Source organism: Centruroides sculpturatus, unplaced genomic scaffold, assembly GCF_000671375.1.
Source record: "Centruroides sculpturatus isolate CEXI.00-Female unplaced genomic scaffold, Cexi_2.0 scaffold98, whole genome shotgun sequence".
NCBI lineage: Eukaryota > Metazoa > Arthropoda > Arachnida > Scorpiones > Buthidae > Centruroides > Centruroides sculpturatus.
This window is the reverse complement of record NW_019384476.1, coordinates 244,025-264,909: the sequence shown is the minus strand read 5'-3', so window position 1 is coordinate 264,909 and position 20,885 is coordinate 244,025. Positions and strand designations below refer to the sequence as shown.

At 30.9% G+C, this 20,885-nt stretch overlaps 1 protein-coding gene and 1 long non-coding RNA gene across 2 annotated transcripts in view; both read right to left on the bottom strand.

The window, feature by feature from the left end:
* LOC111621317 (POC1 centriolar protein homolog A-like) overlaps positions 1-20,885 on the bottom strand; it is a 54,025-nt gene that overhangs the window by 20,657 nt on the left and 12,483 nt on the right. The window contains exons 7-10 of the mRNA XM_023363403.1: positions 20,585-20,692; positions 16,700-16,815; positions 10,867-11,000; positions 5,677-5,745 (exon numbers count right to left, since the gene is read on the bottom strand). Of these exons, the coding sequence (XP_023219171.1) occupies positions 5,677-5,745; positions 10,867-11,000; positions 16,700-16,815; positions 20,585-20,692 (427 nt within the window). The remainder of the gene's footprint in view (positions 1-5,676; positions 5,746-10,866; positions 11,001-16,699; positions 16,816-20,584; positions 20,693-20,885) is intronic.
* On the bottom strand, positions 18,695-19,446 carry LOC111621319. Its single transcript, XR_002756051.1, has 3 exons — positions 19,348-19,446; positions 19,170-19,240; positions 18,695-19,081 (listed from the first exon to the last, which is right to left on the bottom strand). It is a non-coding gene; the product is annotated as an uncharacterized LOC111621319 (long non-coding RNA).

The following is a 20,885-nucleotide window of genomic DNA, read 5'->3' as shown; positions in this document are numbered from 1 at the left end:
AAAAAAAAAAAAAAAAAAAAAAAAAAAAAAAAAAAAAAATCGAAAATACAGTAATTTCTAATATTTTATTATAGTCTCTACATAGCCGAAAAACTTGGCATATTGTTTGGCATGTTTATTATATAACAGGTTATGGTTGTTGATGTTTATATGTAATATTTCTGAACATAAGTTTGAAAAATGTGTGATCACAAGCGACACTAAGATGCTAGAGAAACAAGTGCTAAACACAGACTGATGTAGCATGTGCACAATCCAGGACTTCCCCTCTCCTCATCACTTGTTATGTGAAATGTCGCTTGTTAAACTTATTAAGCAAGTCATTTTTTTTACAATTTGTTTTGCTCATCATAATGAGTGAAATTTACTTGTTATGAGAGGTGCTCATTAAGCAAGGTTGCACTATAGTGCTGTTTTCTCAAAACTTATCACAATGACTTCTGTATATTATAACTCTCTTTTTATTCTTTTAACAAAATGCATTTCAGACTTGTATTGTCCCCCTTCAGTTGTTTTATAGTTGTTACATAATAAAATTTGGTGAACAAATCAAATAGTATATACACATTTGATCTTTAAAGTTCTTCAAAAACCTTATTAAATGTATGCCCTAAAAAACTCATAAAAGCTCTCTGTAGTTTACTCATACTTTAAACATGTGCTCATCTTATGGTATAAATCTTGTGAATTTAATAAGGTTTTTTAAGAATTTTAAAGACCAAATGTGTATTTACTATTTGATTTGTTCACCAAATTTTATTATGTAACAACTATATAACAACTGAAGAGAGGCGATATAAGTCTGAAATGTGTTTTGTTAAAAGAATAGGAAGAGAGTTATAACATACAGATGTGAGAGACCAAACTTGACAATAAAGTTTTGAACAAAATTTTTGTCAAAATTTATTAAAACTTGCTATAATTTTTCCCACAATTATTAATTGTAAAAGGATATAATTGTATCTCTCAATCGAGTCACTTCCCTTTCTCAGGTGACACATTTGATGTGTCACCTGGAACATACGATCGAAATTCAACCATTGGTCCTGACTTATGACATTTCCAAATAAGGGCATGAGAAGAAACTGGAAGGATCCCCTAATAAAAAAAAGGGGATAAATGATGATAGCTGTTCATCACCATTGATAGTTCGCTATCTTTGGACTAGTGTTCTTGCCCAATCTATTTGGATACTGCTTAAGCCACTTCCCACTATCTACTTGTCTCAAGACACCAAGAGACTTTCACACTTTTTTGACTCATTGAAGATTCTAACAAACAATCTTGTGGACCAGAAGTTCATAAATCTGTCAAGCCTGTAACAAAAGAACCAACCTCGATTTAACTAAGGTATTTATCAACTTGCAAACTATTGTGAACACTCTCTCTTGTGGTCAGAGATCTGCAATATTAATGATAATAGCTGTCTTGTAGAGATCCTTATAAAATTAGCATCTAGATAAGATGCTTATATAACTTATGTACAGAAATGTAAACTGCTTATGTAAATAAATGGGCATAGCCATATCTAAACAATCATTCATCATACTGGTGTGAGAATTAAGAACATAACCACGAAACTACCAACATACCAGCATATTGGATTCGAACCTGATGATGACCGTTGAAGACGGTAGAAAACGTTCGTTTTTTTGAATTGAATTATATGCTGGTATGTTGGTAATTTCGTGGTTATGTTCATAAATAAATGGGTATTGTTTAATGTTAAGTTTGTAGTTGAGTGCACTTCTTCCACTGGCTGTCTCTCAACCCTTCTCCATCCCAAGTCTGAGCTCCCACACATGCAATCGCTCACACAAAAATGATCTTAACAGCCATCACAATTTCTGTGTCCGTTAAGACACAGTAGTATCAGTCCTGACGTGGCATCAAAGTGGTGCTGACCCTGTGGTCACACAGAAGTCATTGTGATAAGTTTGGGGAAAACAGCTCTATATGGTTGCTGAAATAATAATCTGAATAAATTGATTGTTTTAAGCCTCTTGGATCAGTTTCTAAGTGAGATAAGGGACAGAAAGAAAAGGTGCTTATCCATCAGCCTCAATCAATATAACAGGTAGATGGGAGTAGTAGACCACATATTTGGCACTTAGAAAAGCATACAAATTAATAGAAAAAAATGGCAAATTTTCATTAGGATTGTTGACATGGGCATGATAAATCCCTATAGTGGTGTGCCATCCTTGGAAGCTTTCCTTGTATTTTCTAAAATATAAAGACATATTGTGCAATTATTTTCATATTTTAACATACTTTGAGTTAATTAAAATTAATATTTTATTATAACTGCATTATGTATCTTATTATGAATTTCTATGCTACATGTGAAAAAAACGATAAGATTGCTATTGTATATTCAAATATCAATGATGGAACGGAAGCGCTGTATTGTTGAATACGGGACAGCTTCCAAGCAGCCAGATTATACGCATTTGCACATGTGCTTTACAGAGCACCAACCTCATGTGGTTTAGCTGGTGGAAGCTACACACCAAAATATCATATAATGCTTCCAATGATTCTATCCAGGACCAGTTCTGGGCTGTTAGCCGCCTGTGTACTTGATATTTGGCCGCCCTTGCCCCACTATGTGAATTGTGAGTAGATTTATAACTTAACCCAACCGATAGGAGTTTACTGGTATGTTTTTATGATAGTTCTGTATAGTTGACAGGAGTTTAAAAAAATCCATTAAAATATTTGATATATTTATTCTGCTTTTATTCTGCTCTCCCATCTTGTATTACTTACAGATTTCGATGTTAAACTAGTGATATTACAATTTTGTATGTCCCATCTATAAGGGGATGCAGAAAAAACGTGCACAATTCTTGTATAATGTTAAAAAATTAACCGTTAGTTCGACAGCGTCATTTACAATTAAATTTAATGAATGAGACACACAAGGTACAGAAAATCTCTAGAATTTATTTTCCTTAAATTTACAATTTATGTATCCGTTGTCATAAAAATTTGTCTTTCCAATTCTTTCCCAAGACTACAAATATTCAAGTACGAAGTAACCGGTTTCGACTTATTTCTACTTAAGAAGTAGTTAAATAATTAAGTGATTAGGGAGTTGGGGACATAAACAAAATTCTGATGAAAGAGCCGAAATTTTACTTAAAAGCTTAACCAAACCATCTCTAGCCGAGTACAGTGGAGACTGATTTCTTCGTATTATTAATGTAATAAAGACAGAAATTTTTCCAGTTCAATGAGTGATTAAAAAGTAAACTTTGGAAATTTCTGTGGACACCTGATCCTAAAATGAATTAGTTAAAAAACAAACAATGGGCAATCTATTATGTTTAATGTATTTAGATTTTTACAGCTATGGTGAGAAACGTTTAAAATTTACAACAACCCTGTCGTGTCCTTTGAGGTATACTAGTGATGCGACAAAAGAGGTATTTGACATTGGCCAGTATCGGCACCCTGGGGATTTGGCAGTCTGTGTGTATGCATGCACTGCAACCTACTCTGATTCCATCCATTAGCCTATCGTAGGGAGCTATTTGACTAAGTGCATTGCTTTAAGATTTAAAAAGTAAAGAATATTTTATGTTATTTTAATGTACGTTTCTTTACAAAGCTATATTTAATTAAAATTTATTTAAAAGTATATTCATACAATTGAAGAATATTTTGTACCAGGTATGTACAGTACATCCACCACACATTTTATTTCACCAAGTAAGTTTTTATTATTTTATTTTTAATTAATTGTAACCCTTATATCGTGGCTAACAATTCAGAATGTAATTGTGATATTAAAAATACATTTAGAGAAGTCTACAGTTTTTACTGGCTTATTGAACAAATGAATACGAATGGACCCTAGACCATCACTGACGTGCAATTAACTGATTGCCCCTGGAAGTCGGTTTCTTACAGAAACACAGCTTCCCTATCATCAAATGTCACGGCACGCCACTGGTAGGTACTGACGTAATTTGTAGTATTGTTATCAAAATAGATGTATGCAAGATAATTAATGTAAAATCTTTAGATAACAGGAAGTTAAATATAAAAATTTTTTTTTAAATTTTTTTAGATAATATGAAGTCGAATATGTAAAGGAGTTTTCAAGGTTCAAACCTTACAAACATTTGTAATTTAATGGATAACAAGTTAAATATGCAAAGGAATTTTATGGTTTTAACTTTCAGTAATCTGTAATCTAAAAGGTNGTACTTTTCCTTTGTTTAAGGGTATTTGGGCAGTTTATTCTCTGTTATATTCTCAAGTAAACAATACATACAAGTACAGTACAGTATTTTCTGAGGAAACACTCGTACTTATTTTTTTTAACCCCATTCCCGATAACCCGGCATTTTCACAAACTCGGCCACCCTTCGGTCCACATTAGGCCGAGTTTTCGAGGTTCTACTGTATTTAAGCCCAGATACTCGAAGAATCCACACTTTTTATCTGGAGAACCTTAGATACTTAGTATGTAGTACCGGACGTGTACAACAGTTTATTCAGGGATTAACCCAGGAAATTTTGATTAAAACAATAAAAAATCCATTCAAATGTCACAAAAAGGATGTAATAAAGAATCACTTAAATCTAAAAATAATTATGATAAATGCCGAGTTATCAAATGAAACAAAATACACCATTATCATCATTTATCACTTAACAATTAAAATAATTAACAAAAAATTAAACAGTTCTATTTAACTAATTTTCTTTTAAAATCTGTAACAAAATTTGTGTTAAATTAAATATTTAAAACTGTTTTTAAAATAGATAAATAAAACTGTTCTATACACAAACTCATAAAATAAATATGCTAATTTGAATGTTACATTATGAAATTAATACAAGTTTATCACTGTATTGATTTCACAATATCAGTACGAGGGTTATTATAAAAGAAAAGAACATTTTGATCTAACGAGCCATGCAGTTCTCCCCCACCCCCACTGCTGCGCCATGGACCTTCCCATTTTCCATGCCAGTCTGATGTTAACAGAGAGCCGCAATGATTGTTTACTGTTTATATTGTGACTTTGCAATGTGTGACAAAATTAAAAATCTCATCAAGTGTGAGGTTCGTAGTGTAATACGCTTTCTGAATGTAAAAAAATCCGCCCTATCAAAATTTACAGACAGATAACAGAGGTTTATGGTAATGTGAGGAATGAAGCTTCAGTTTGAAACAAATGGCAGGAATTGTTATCCAGAGGCATTGTGCTTCTTCAGGATAATGCATGTCCGCATACTGCTGCATTGACAAAGAACTTGCTTCAGCAGTTTAAGTGGGAAGTTTTTGAACATCCTCTTTATAGCCCGGACTTTGCTCTAAGTGATTACCATCTTTTCCCAAAATTGAAAGATTTTTTTGGACAGGAATCACTACGGAAGTGACAACAAACTGAAAGAGGCCATTAATGACTGGTTCAAGAACTTGGTGGTAACTGAGTGTGCAGAAGACATAGAAAAACTGGTAATATGCTATGACAAATTTTTAAATTTGTATGGCGACTACATAGAAAAATAGCTAAGGTATCACATGTGTTGTAAAATAAATTTTGTTTCATTATCTTAAACAAAAATATCTAGAGAAACAAACATTCTTTACTTTTAGAATGATCTTCGTAATAAAATTCCATGAATGTTGTTAAATGAGACTAAAAAACTCACCTCATTATCATTTCCTCCAGAAGCAAAGAACTCTCCAGAATGTGAAAAAGCAACTGCATTCACAGCATCCTAAAATTTTATTTAAAATTAAATCTAAATTATTAACCTCAAAATGCAATCTAATGCATTGAAATTAATTATTAATAACTAATTATAATAATCAATTAAAACATGTTTTAACGATGCATATACAAGGATCATAAATTAAATATAGGACACTTCCGTGCTGCGACATTATTGACAGCGATCAATAATGATCAATAGCAATCGCTGTCAATAATGCTGCAACACAGAAGTGTCCTATATTTAATTTCTAAATGCTGGCGTGAAGTGAACCATATTTTCATACAAGGATCATAAAAAGAATGATATGGTTTCACAAAAGTGTAACTATGTCATTTTTTGATGAGAAAACACAATGCAAGCATTGATTCATCACTCAACTGTCCAAGTTTCATCTCATATAGAGAACTTGCATGAACATTATCTCATGTGACCAAATCATCATCACTCTGCCTCCTTGTCATATTTGTGTCATGCTATTCATGGGGTGTATATAGTTTGGCTTGCATCTGAACATTTATCATATGTAAAAGATGACATTTTTATCAGGTTATTTAACAATTCTTACTGGTTGAGACACTGACTAGTACAAAAGTAAAATTTTAATTGTGGAGTTAATCTGTACAAAGATTACTTAAAATTGTTCTTAGAAGATGTACTTCGTGGACAAAGATAAAATATGATGACATCTTATAATTTTGCTTATGAATATCTATTTTTTACTATATTATGTATACATTTATTTATTATAACAGTGAAAAACTTGTATAATCAATTTAGAAAAATTTTAATTTTTACATGTACACTTATTGTTCTTTAGGCTTCTTTCAAAAATAATTTATTTAATAACCTTCAAAAATTTTCATGGCACACTGGTTGAAATCATTGACCAAAGCAGGGGTCGCCAAACTTTTTTAACCGTCGACCCCCAACAACTTTCCAAAACCTCACATTGACCCCCACAGTTAAGTTTTATTACAAGTGCAAGTGTATGAGCAAAAAGAAAAAAAAAAAAACACAAAAGAAAGAGAAACGATTTTACTATGCATTTCCTTTAATTTTACATACTTTACATTTATTTGTAACTCACAATCAGTGAGACGGGTGAGCTTGATGTTCCTTCACAAGATTAGCAATATTTGGGTCAAAATTTGTTAGCTTTAGTCTTAAATTGCCTCAAAGTTCACACATTTAACTTATTTCTCTGTTTGGTTAAGATGGAATTAACATGGCTAAAATCAGCTTTGACCATATATGAACTTGGAAATGCCAACAACAGAGGATTTACAATATCACAAAGTTTGGTGTATTTTTTTGTTATGTTTACATTCGTCCAGAAATTGCTTAAAGTTAAATTTTTGAAAAGCGATTTTGCTTCAAGGTCTTCTAATAATTCTATAAGTTCATCTTGCAGGTTGATGTTGACATTTTCAATCTGAGTGGAAAATGGCGCCATAATCCATTCCGGGATATCAATATTTTCTAAATCTTCAAAACGCACTTTAAAATCATTGCTCAATTTTTGAGGATGATTTGTATATATTTCCAAGTCTTCATCTATTATTTGCAATTTTCTTAGATTTGGAAAGTACTGAAAATCTTTACATAACAATGAAAATTTAAACAAGTTTAATTTAACTTGAAAGCCTAAAAGAATTGTCCAAGCTTGAATAATTGTGACATCTTCACCTTGGAGCCTTGTTTGAAACTCATTGAATTTTACAAATAAGTCCGCTACGTAAAAAATGTGGTTCTTATGTTTTTGTAGTTCATCACTCAGAACAGAATTTATTTTGGTAAGAAATTCTATCGTAGAATCAAATAACTCAACGAGTCTTTGTAAACATACACCTCTAGACAACCATCTGACTTCGGTGTGTAAAAGTAACTGGTTTGTTAATTCGTCATTTTTCTCACAAAGTTTGGAAAACAATCTCGATTTAAGAGGGTGGGCTCTAATTTGATTAATAGATTTAATACAGAACTGTAAAGCGTTATGCAAATCTGGAGTGAGATATTTTGCTACAAGGTGGTTTCTATGCAACACACAATGAACAGTACTTATTCCAGGGACTTTTTCTTTAAGAAAAGTTGCAAAACCTCGGTAACAGCCTACCATAGCAGGTGCGCCATTTGTGGCTACTGCTATTATATTGTTAATTGGAATGTCATATTTGTTCAAATATTCTTCTAAATTCCGATATATTGTCAGACCTTTTCCATCACATTCAAGATATTTAGCAAATAAAAATTCATCAATGATTTGACATTTACTAAAATATCTGACATAAGCCATAAGAAGAGAAGAAACACAAAAAACAGACTCATCAAGTTGAATAGAAAATTTGCAATTTTTGAGCTCTGAAACTACTACACTTTCGGCCATTTCGTCAATACACCATTTTACTGAATTCACACTTAATGGTAAGCACTTTAAAACATCAATGGAGTCTTTTTTCATTACATTTTCAATGACATCTTTAATTGCAGGTACAACTATATCTTCTGCAGTTGTGTGTGGTTTTCCCTTTTTTGCTATATTGAGTGAAATCTTGTATGAAGCGATTAAGCCTCCTTCAATATCAATTATAGAAGAAGCAGACAGCTTCATAAAACTTTTTATATTTAGTCGTGTTGCAAATTTTCTTTTAAGTGTTTTAAAAAAATCAAGATCTTTATCCTTTTTATCAGAATGAACTCTCTCAAGATGGTCTTTCATTTTAGCTGGTTTCATCGCATCATTTATAAAAGTTTTCTCACAAAGAAGACACATAGGTATCGTTTCATTTGTTGGAGAAGGAATAAATCCAAACTTTAAATAATCCAATGAATATTGTCGACACTTTTTTTTAGAAACTGAAGCTGCCATTGCAGAATTAAGATTCTATAAATAATAAAAGAAATGAAGTTACATCATATCAAGGCGAAAAAAGTAACTACAATTTTCTAATCGAGTTTAGCTTCCCCGGATATCTCTTAGGCGAACTGAAATTTCCGCCTAAATTCAATCTTTTTATATCGGATTGAAACGAATGTAAGTCTCAATCAGCGCTTAGTAGCGCTATCGGACGTCCGCTGGCCGTACAATGTTTCCTAGTCAATCCGCGATCGAGTTCCAAAACTACTGACATAGCCTGATCCGCGTTTCCATGACGACCGCCGTTGATCGTTCAAAAACAGGAAAAGCGCGGGAATCGTACGTCCAGACGATTTTATCCCGACAGGCGTATAATTATTATTTTTTTTTTAACAGATAGATACACAACCAAAAACCGCAGTGCGTAGTTTATTGGATCTAAGAAAAACTAGCCCGTTACCGTCCTCGACCGAAGTGGGACTCAACGCCCGCTCTGGAGTCTGATTCAGCGAACAAAATTCGTTTCGAAAAAAAAAAAAAACGATTATTTTGCTTTCTATGCCAGTATTTTTATCGAATAAAATTTGCTTACCTTCTATAAACCTTTGTCTTGACCTCTTCAAGTTCGAAACTTAAAGTGGTCAAGACAAAGGTTTATAGAAATAGAAATTATACAAAATCTTCTAATTGGTTTACAACAGTTAAGTCGGTCTACCCCCTTGAGATATAGTAGTAATGAAAAATCTTTTGTCCTAATTGCTTTATTCCAGGAACCCCGACCTTCCTCGAAACTTACTTGTAGAAGTCCCGCAAACGTCGACCGGTCTAATTTTTTTTTTTTTTTTTTTTTTCGGATTTGCTTTCTCTCCAACATGAATATTTAAAATTAAAAATTTTAAAAAATGGTTTTTTAAGAGCATAATTTTGTAAATTAAGCGGGCATTAAGGGGCAGCTAGTGAGCAGTGGTTGGGTCACTAGTGAAGCAATAGCAACCGAAACTTGGTTAGAAACTTGTAGTAGTTACTTTTATTCACTTTACAGAATTTACATGGAATACTAAAATTAAATGAACAGCGTCTAAAAACGACTATAGAATTGCTAGTCAGTGTACTGAGAATACAAGCTTATGAATGCTATGAATGCATGACGTGCTATGTAAGTAAGAACTGGAGCATGGACTTGGCAATTTCTGTCTGTCCTGTGCAACTTGATCCGTAGCCATTTTATATGTTGACAGGTAGCTGTACTATTAAATTCATTGAAACAATAANGTTTAGCTTGCCACTGCTTCATCAATCCTAGCTTTTTTAGATATTAAATCCAATAAATGAGGCATTGCTGCTTTAGGCATATACTTATTTTTTTCTTTTAACAAATAGATACACAACCAAAAACCACAGTGCATAGTTTATTGGATCTAAGAAAAACAAGGCTAGCCCATTACCGTCCTCGACCGAAGTGGGATTCAACACCTGCGCTGGAGTCTGATTCCAGCGAACAAAATTCGCTTAAAAAAAAAAAAAAAAAACGATTATTTAGCTTTCTATGCCAGAATTTTTATCAAATAAAATTTGCTTACCTTCTATAAACCTTTGTCTTGACCTCTTCAAGTTTCGTAGTTATATACAAAATCTTATAATTGGTTTACAACAGTTAAGTCGGTCTACCCCCTTGAGATATAGTAGTAATGAAAAATCTTTTGTTCTAATTGCTTCATTCCAGGAACCCTGACCATCCTCAAAACTTACTTGTAGAAGTCCCGCAAACGTCGACCAGACAAATTTTCTTTTCTTTTTTTTTTTTTTTTTTGGAAGAGTTAATTCGAATCTCTCGACCTTATTCAAATCACGTTTAATCAACGGACACCTGCTCTTTATTATCGATGTACCAGACAAACCCGAATTATACCTCGCAGGTATAAAACTTCTAGGAANTCTGTCTGTCCTGTGCAACTTGATCCGTAGCCATTTTATATGTTGACAGGTAGCTGTACTATTAAATTCATTGAAACAATAATATGCATAGTTAAATTTGTGATTTTTAGTTTCAATTTTTCCATATACCCCCAATCAACTCCTTAGCTGCATCGACCCCCCCCAATAATGTTACATCGACCCGTGGGGATCGATATCGACCACTTTGGTGACCCCTGATCTAGAGAGATACTTAACAGTCAAAATGCAACCAAATCTGTCATGGTAACATTTCAGGATATACAAAAGGCATTTACATAAATAAAAATTTTATGATGAATTAAATTTAATATTACCTGATGGCCATGCAATGTATAAATTAATCTTCCTTCTAAGAGATCAAAGATTTTCATTGTAGTATCTGAAGATCCAGTAATAATATGATTTCCAGATGGATGGAATGAAAAACTATTTACAGGACCATCGTGAACTGAAATTTCAATTAAATTATAATTAAAAAAATAATAATAATTAAAATAACTAAAAATATTAATTAGTATTTTATTACATTCTAATTATTAAAAAAGCAATTTTTAAGAGAAATCTAACATCTACAGAAGTATAATTGATCTTAGAACAATTAATTATGTGATGAATTATGTGATGATCAATTATATATTTAGTGCACAAAAACTATCAAACAGTTCCCATTAATGAAACATATGGTATTACTCTCAGGCATTCAAATATTCAAAGATATATGAATATAAATACAATATTATTGTAAATTAAAACTGATATTAAATCATATTTTAATAACAGACTATTCTCTATTTAATTTTATATTAATTAAATTTAAAAATTCTACAATATTAATTTCATTTATTAATTAAAAATTATAAATATGAAATCTGTCATTCCCAATTAGTGTTAATATCATAATAAAATGATAAATTAATATCAAGAAATGATAATTTGGAGATCATATTGTTTTGATATAATCTCACAATTCTTTTTATAGGTACAATTAGTAACCAATTAACAAAATCAGAAAAAACTGTCATTGCTTATTTACACATAAAATGACATTCAAATATTACCAATTAATTCACATTTTTTAAAATAATTAAACATATGCATTTTCTTCAAATGATCTTTCTTTTACAAAACCAAAAATATAAATTATAGGTTCAAGTTTGGGTCAGAAACCTTAGGAATTTTTTAGGGGTGCTCTGTCTGGATATGTTGATCTCTAACTCTCCTCACCGTATGGATGCCTCAATGCAAATTCAGCCAAACCCATGACAGATGCAGAGAAAAACCGCTTAGTGCCCACAGGGCGTAAATAAAAAAAATAATAATGAAAACAATTAAACAATAGTTGTCTTTTCATGTTATTTCAATTTATTACCTATGCATACATTTCTCTATGTAAATTTGTTTATAAACTATAAAAATTAAAGTTCATTAAAAATTAAATAATTTCTATTTATTATTTTTTATTGTGTATGGATATGTACTGTACCTGTGTATATATTTATATATTTTTATACAATTGAAAACTACTTTCAAAATAGAACCCTGAAGTTCTGTTTAGGTAATGCAATGTTCACCAAAAAGACAAACAGCGGATGTCCTCAAGGATCTGTTCTGGATCCTCTTTGTTGGAATATAGTGTTTAACATACTCAATTAAGGAAACTATAGCTCATGGCATTAATGTTTTGGCTTATGCTGATGATGCAATATTTCTTATTAAGGGCAAGATTTTTAATACAATAATCAAAAATGCAAATGATGTACCTACCGAATATGGTGTATAAGTGGCAAGTTGAACATAAATTGGAGATTAACATACAGAAAACTAAAGCTATGTTTTTGCATATGTGTAAAATTAATAGATTTAATGGTAAGATAATCTATAATGGAAGTGTGATTGAGCTTATTAACATCATCAAATTACTGGGTATATATGTAGATAGAAGTCTAAAGTGGTATGCACATATTATGTATATAGCTAGAAAAGCCAAATGAATACTATTGGCCTTAACCAGATGCTCTGAAGTGACATGGAAATCAACTTATGAGATACTCCTTGATATTTACTTGAAGGCAGTTCAACCAATGATTTTATATGGTGCTGAAATTTGGGGACAAGCAATAAATAAAAACTGTTACTGTAATTCTTTAAGAAAACTCAGTGAAGGATACTTTTAAGAATGATACGATGATACAGAACTGTTTCAGATGAAGCAGTTAATATTATCTCAGATATTTTCTTGAGATAATATTAACTCTTTTTATAGGTACAATTAATATTAATTGCACCTATAAAACATCTCAAGGTGCTGTAGGTCACCGAGAAGTTAAGAAACAGAGATGAATTATCTAATATGGTACAGTCGACCCCCTATAACACGGGTTCATATAATGTGGATTTGTATATCACAGCGAAAAATTGCGACCGTGTTCATATAAAGAGACTCATAAAATGCGGTAAAATGTCATTGCCGATTCGTGTCACGACAGGATTGATCAAATCTGGACCAATAGTGGATGAGCAGCTGAACTACTTACAAGCTACGGAGAGTTTAGGCTGGTAAGTTGAGTTTACTATCGTCTGTACAGTATATAAATTATCAGATAACCAAAAAAGTTCTGTCATTTTTTGTTGAAAGAAAACAAACATAAAAATGTATAGGAAATAACACAATTTATTCTTCAGAATAACCACCCTCACATTCAATAACATTTTCCCAATGGAAAACAAGCTTATAAATTCCATTTTTATAAAAGTCACACGATCTTTAGAGTTGAAAAACTTCTCTAACTCCGTTTCCATAGTCTCTCTATTTCTGAACTGTCGATTTCGCAGATGATTATCTAGGCTTAAAAATAGGTGATAGTCAGAAGGGCTAATGTCAGGGGAATAAGAAGGGTGGAAAAGAGATTCCCATCCAAGGGTCTGAATTGTGTCAGAGGTCACACACGCGACATGAGGCCTATAGCATTATCGTGTAGGAAAAGAACGCCTTTACAGCTCACTAAAGCTGACTGTTTTTTCAAAAGTGATTGGTGAACTCGACGAAGTTGGTCACTGTAGACGTTAGCAGTAATAGTCTGGCCAGACAGTATAAGTTCATAGTGAACAATTCCATTTGCAGTCCACCATACACACAATATTGGCAAGTGTCAATTGATGAGCTTGTAAACTTTCCCAAGACTATGCAAATGTAAATGGACAGTTTCATCACATACGAAGAACCTTTGTGCTAACATCTGACAAGTTTGAGCAGAATCTTCTTCGATTGCAGCCTGTAATTCATCATCATTAATGACATATGGCTGCCATTCTCGTTGCTCATTGCTGGAAGAAAATTTTCTAAACCACCTTTGGGTGGTATGAGTGCTGACAGAACCTTGTCCAAAAGCCTGGCATATTTTTTGAGCCATTTGCACAGCATTTGTTCCAAGTTTAAACTCATACAACATACAAGGACGAATTATAGAGTTTGGAGTACTCATCTTCAGGTCAATTTTTATAATATTAAGAGATATATAAAGAGAAGTGGAAAGCTTAAGATGAGTCAGCATTAAATCTTGATTAACATATTGCTGGAATTTTAGTGCCATCTATTGTGTATTGCATGTAACATTCTCTAAACTTTGTAGTTTCACAAAAAACGACAAAACTTTTTTGGTTACCTAATAGGTACTGTAAGTCTAATACAGTACTGTAATTTTATAATTTCTTGTGAAAAAAACATTTCTTATTCAACGGCCATAAAAATTATTTCTATTAATGATGTCTCCAAAGTTCAACGAATTTTTCACAGAAAAATGACTTATCAGAAAACGTGTCTGCCGTTTGGTGTGCTGCTCTGCGACAAAAACAAGCTTAAGCAATGGCATTGTCGAACGGTGCACACTCGATAAGTAATCCTACAATTTTTTGTTTATAGCATAGTTTATATGGATTATTCCCAAAAAATTCTATGTGTTTTGGAAACGTTGAGTCAAATTAGTCTAGAACCGATTAATTTTATGAAAGAAAATCTTTCAAACAGCCGTAGTCCATAAACTGCACATGTGCCAGGCTGTGATTGGCTAATATATTTAAGGATTCCTACAACGTGAAATACTTATAAAATGGAACATATCTACTGTGTTATGGGGGTTCGACTGTATTGAGGAAGTTGAGAGCATAAAGGATAATGTTTGCTTTCATCCATCATTGGAACTAATTCATGTAGTAGATTTTAAAGATATATTAACAATTCAGAGTCCATCTGTTATACAGATGGTAGTAAAACTCTGACTGATGTTGGAGCTGGATTTGCACTATTTCACTATAATGTTTTAATACAAAGTTCTAGTTATTAGTTAAGTAATTATTGTTCTATATTTCAGAGAGAATTGTTCAGGAACTAAGATATTCCGTAAAACTGTTGCAAGACGTTTGCAAAAGAAAGTACTATATGCCCAAAGACCTGTTGTTTGTGTCCCACTCTCAAGAGTTCACCGAAGCACCCATTTGCAATGGTGCTGTTTGCATCGCAATTGGACTAATGACGATTGGGCTACCATGCTCTTCTCAGATGAGAGTAGATTCAGTCTATCATCTGATTCTAGACGGAATTGATATGGCACGAGGTTAGCAGTGCTTAATGTCCCAAAAATATTCAGGAAAGGGATCAATATCCAACTTACACTATCATGGTGTGAGCAGACATCATGGTCAACGGCCATATGGATCAGTATGTGATTGACCTTGTCATTGCACACAAGCTGTAGAAGGAGTTTCTTGACAGTGAGGATATTCATCGCATAGTCTGGCCAGCCCATTTTTCCTGACCTGAATCCATTTGAAAATGTATGGGATGCCTTGGGGAGACATATTGCTGGTCAAAAATATCCACTGACAAACAAGGAGACCATCCATACAGTGAATAAGGAATGGAACAACTTGCCTCAACAGCTCCTGGATCATGTTGTTCTAAGTATGCCATGTTGTGTACAAAGTTGCATTGCACTTCATGGTGGTCATATTCCTTACTGAAATGACACTCACGATTGTTTGTAGTAAGTATTGTGCATTTTTTGTACAACCATGTCTTCGGACAACATGCACCTTTTACAAACACCCTCTTTTGACATCCTGCATACTTCCTTTGAACATAATTATTATATTAAATCATGTTGAACATGCTGTCAATACTATTGTTTTCTTCTTGGTCTACAACTATATGTAGTTTTTCATATACATGCCCATTTCTTCTTTGTCCTTAAATTTTGTCCACCAATGTATATACACAAATGGAAAATACAATGTTTACTACAGATTTTTTAACCACATAGTTTCTTTCAGGATATGGTGTTTTTTTAGAATATCTTCATAGATTTAATGTTAGTAATAATCCAGTGTGTCAGTTTTGTCAAGGAAGCATATAAACTGCCACACACTTACTTTTTAGTTGTCCTAACTTTGATGCAATACATAGTATATGGAATGAAAACTGTCTAATGATAGTGCAGTAATTTATGATAAATATTTGAAAATACTTAAGTCTAAAAATATTATGAAGCATTCTTCATAATATTTTTAGACTTAAGTATCTTCAAATATTTATCATAAATTACTGTACAAAAATATATACTGTATATAATACTTAAAGTAATATTGAATATCAGAATCACTTGAAAAACCACTTCAAATTACTATTTGTTAACTTTAGAATGCATTTTATAATTTTATCTAACACTTTTTTGTCTCAATTTAATACCTGCATTTAATCTAATTATATATTTTGTATCTGCTATATTCAAATATGCTAATTATATAATGTCATAAAATGATACCTATGCTATATGTATGTGATGCATGGATTGTGTACATGTGTGTGAAAAAATAAAAAATAATAATATTATTGTGTGAAATTTGTAACTGAAGTGATATACTATTCATATACTATTATAATTAAATATTTAAATATAATATAATTCTATATATTTAATTATCTCTTGAATTATGGTATACTATTATAATTCAAGAGATATCTGTATATCATTAATTTTACAATAATTTTTTTTTGTAATATAGAAAAATTAATTTTATTAAATTAAATTTTAATTAACTTCATAATTGTAGCATTTTTTTATGAGAATGAAATTTTAATAATTGTACAGTTACCTCTATAAACTTGGAGTAATTTTTTCATCCTCAAATCCCATATTTTTATAGATCCTTCCACTCCAGAAGCTGCAATACATGTTCCACTTTGATGAAAAGCTACACAACTAACATACCTGAATAGAAAATCACAAATAATTAAAGACTTATAATATAAATATAATTAAAATTTTTTCACTACTATTATAAACCATAACAGGTTATTATTATTATTATTTTAATAATTCTACATAAAATTCTTGTTCAAAGAAAAACTATATTTCATAAAATTTTAATATATATAAAACTATAAATCTATAAATAAAAAAATTAATTTTAAAACTGCTATCTATTTATTACATTCATAAAAAATTGTCTTCATTTATAATTAACCATATAATAATTTAACACAAAAAATGTATATTTTGAGACTTTTATTCTCATTCATCAGATTGATGAAGAACAATAAATTGAAATGCATTTGTAAAAAAATCCTATAGTTCTGTTCATAAATGCTCAGATTCAACTGGCTGTATCACAATTGAGGGATGGGTTAGATAGTGACTGACCAACTACTAAAGATGTCTTCACTGTTACCAAATTAGTAATGATCAGAAAGCATTTCCAGACTGTAAATTTACCCTATTAATGCCCATAGGCCACAAAAAATTTTTTAAAAATCCCATACAGTAATAACTCGACTTACACAAACCCGGAGTTACACGATTTTCAAATCGCGTCGATTCGTCTTTTGTTTGAGCGCCACACAACCCTTGATTACTCACTCCCCGCACATTATTGTTCAGCTTATATGTTCGGACATATCATGCGAAATCAACATATAGCTACAATTTATTTTGTATTATTTATTTCTGTGTTTGTTATATCTANGATCAATTTCAAAGTGATTGCTAAGAATTAAACAAAGGAGATGAAAATTACAGAATTGAAGACTTGGCTAATATCTATATAAATTATGAAGACAGCTTGCTTTCTTTCAAAATTCTAAAGGATTATTGATATAGTTTCCAAAAGTTTGATGGTAATGGAATGATTCTGTAGACCACAGTGACGAATTGGTATTAATTTAGAAAAAATTGTTGAGTATAGTCTATGGTACAAATAAATTTTTAAAACTTTTAGCATGACTGGTGAAATGGAAGTGGGATGGAAAGAGTTTTTGTCATTTTTAGGTACAGCTGTTGGAAGAGAGCCATTGTTTGGGGACAAAACTATTTTGAATAAAGATGGAAAATAATTTGGATAAGATAATGGCGGATATTGGTTTTAAGGACTTATAAAAAAAATAATACAGTGGATTCTCAATTTATTGTTTTTGACAGAACTTGAGGGAAAACAACTGATGCAGGAAAAATATTGACACAGAAAATTTATGATGTCAAGTTTTATTTATTTTGTATGAAATGTGTATTTTCCAGTAATAGGCTTTTATAAGAGGGCTTTAGGTAATACTAAATGATATGGAGCATGTGTATGGACATTCATTTATCCTACATTTTAAAAAATTGTTAGGAATACTAAAATTTGTTCTATTTTCTTTTGTTAAGAATATTTAATGTATTTACTCTTTTCTTGCACTTGAAGATGATACTGCAGAAGTATAGAAAATATTAGTGAAATTATAATTTTTTGTCATTTACAATGTGTTGATTCTCTTACAGAAAAGGCATCCTTTACAGTATAAGAGCTTTAATTTAATGCCTGAATTTTAGGCCCTAGCCATATACTCTAAGTCTTACAGTCCCAAACTTCCTTTAAATGAATATATAGATTAGTATGTTAATTAAGATAAATAGCTTACTTTACAGTAAAATTATTAATTATACAAAAAGAATTATTAAAAAAAATAGAAAAAAATAAAAAGCATGTAGAAGATTAACTAAATTGACTGTTTATAATGGTCAAAACAATGGTTAACAATGTTGTTATAAACACAATGTTAACTATTTGAACTTTAAAAATTTCTTCTTGCTTTGTACCTAAAAACAAAATTGTTTTTACCTCTCAGGGTTTAGTGGTGAGGAATGGTTCATTCTTATTCCCAGTAGTAAAAGAATTCAAATTTGTTTTAATTGGGAGAATAGCATGCAGGAAGAATCAGGATTGACTTGCTGCTATTATTCATGCAGTTGTTTCTCAATTATTATTCTTTTAAATAAATTTACTGTTTTTTAATATTAGAAAACACTTATTTTGTGCTTTTTATTTGAAATAAAATTATTTGGCAAGGATTGGTCATTTCTAAATAGCAAACCAATTTAAACTTTATTTATTCTTTGTTAGCAATTTTTGAGGTTTTAGTTATTCTGTTTAGCTGTTTAGGATTAAGGGATTAAGATTTTAACAGCTTATTTGTCTAGGTTTTCTCTTGGTTGAAACTATCTAAAAATCCAAACCATAATTATCATCAATATAAAGATCCAGTAAAAAATTTTCTTTAAAAAATTTATCTAATTAATATTTTTCTTACCTGGCAGATCTTACCCAATTACAATGATGACAAAGAGAATACAAAAATTTTTGTCTATTAGTTAGCCAAACCTACAAAATTAATGAACAGTTTTAGAACTTATATAATTTGATTAAAAAGTTATTCAATAATCTATAGATTTACTTTTTACAAGCAATTATACTGAAATAATACAAACCTTAATTGTCTTGTCACTTGAACCTGTTAATAAATATTGTGAATCATTAGAAAAGTCAACACATCTAACAGCTGCTAAGTGTGCTTTGAATATAGTTGAAATATAAAAATTATAATGACTAACGACATCTAGTTCCAAAAACAAATTGATACTGTAAAGAGATATCTCGGGTCAAATGCTTGAGGTCAGAAGTCATGACTCCGAGAATTACACAGAATAATACAGAACAGGTTAAGGGGATTAATGCTATTTAATTTTGGTGGTTAAAGAGGGGGTGAGGGATAGAGTTGTGTGTCATATCTCAATTAGGGTTGGACTTAATGATCATTTTCATTATTATTAGCATTTACAATTTTTATAAAACCCATCCCTACCCTCAATATTAAGCTTTTTGCCATTTTATAATAGTTAAAAATATAAAAAGTTTTTAATAATAAAATATAACAGATGGTGCCACAAATCAGTTTTAAATGTTACTGGGAAAGTTACGCAACTCTTTACTGAATTTTTTGGTAAAGATATTAAGATATTCATTAAATTGAATATTTATCTTTTGCACCATAACAAAAGAGTATTTTATTTTTCATTCATTATGTATATAATAAATTTTGCTTACTTTTGATACAGGAATTTTTCATAAAACTGGGATTGTTAAGAGACAACAAAAAAATTCTAAATTAACAACATAAGCAGATATGAACACTATACAAAGAGCATAGCAATTCCTTATGTTCCTTATTCTGTTTAAGTGCTTTTCACTGTGCTGCAATCAGAAACAAATAACATTCACATATTATCTCACAGAGTGAAGTGGCATGCAATCAATCTGTAGTAACAGTTATAAAATTTTCTCACTGGAAAATATGAAATTAATATTCCTAAAAAAATTACAAATGTTTTTCATGTTTTAAGACTATATGATAAATCAATCTATCATGACTGACTTGTGAACAGATCTGTTCTAAAGCAAAGAATTCCAAAAAGTTTATCTTCAAATAACAAAATCAATACTTTAATATATTTGTGTAAAATTATGTTTAAAATGCTATTATGAATGCACTTGCATTAAATAAATTTATAATTTTAAGACATATATATATATATATATTATTATATTGCTTATGAACTTATATATATAAATCTTATTATATATATAAGGTTATTAGCAATATAATAATATTTTCCTACTCTACAAAATGAATTGAATATGAAATTTTCATAAAAGATTTCTACTTACCCTCCTTGTTCAGGAAATGAATGAATACATTCTTTTGTATTAGTATCCCATAATTTGACTGTTTTATCATCACCTCCAGAAACTATCATTTTTCCATTTGGTGAAAATCTAATACATAAAATTAATTAAATATTATATATAAACAGTATTATGAATATCATTTTTTAAATCTTATAAATGATTTTAACCATTAAATATAGTTTTCAAAAAAAAAAAAAAAAAAAAAATAAGGGAAAGAGGGAGTAGGTCAAGACACGGTAGAGAGAGGAAGGGTGAAGTGGTGGTCCTCGAAAGTGACAAC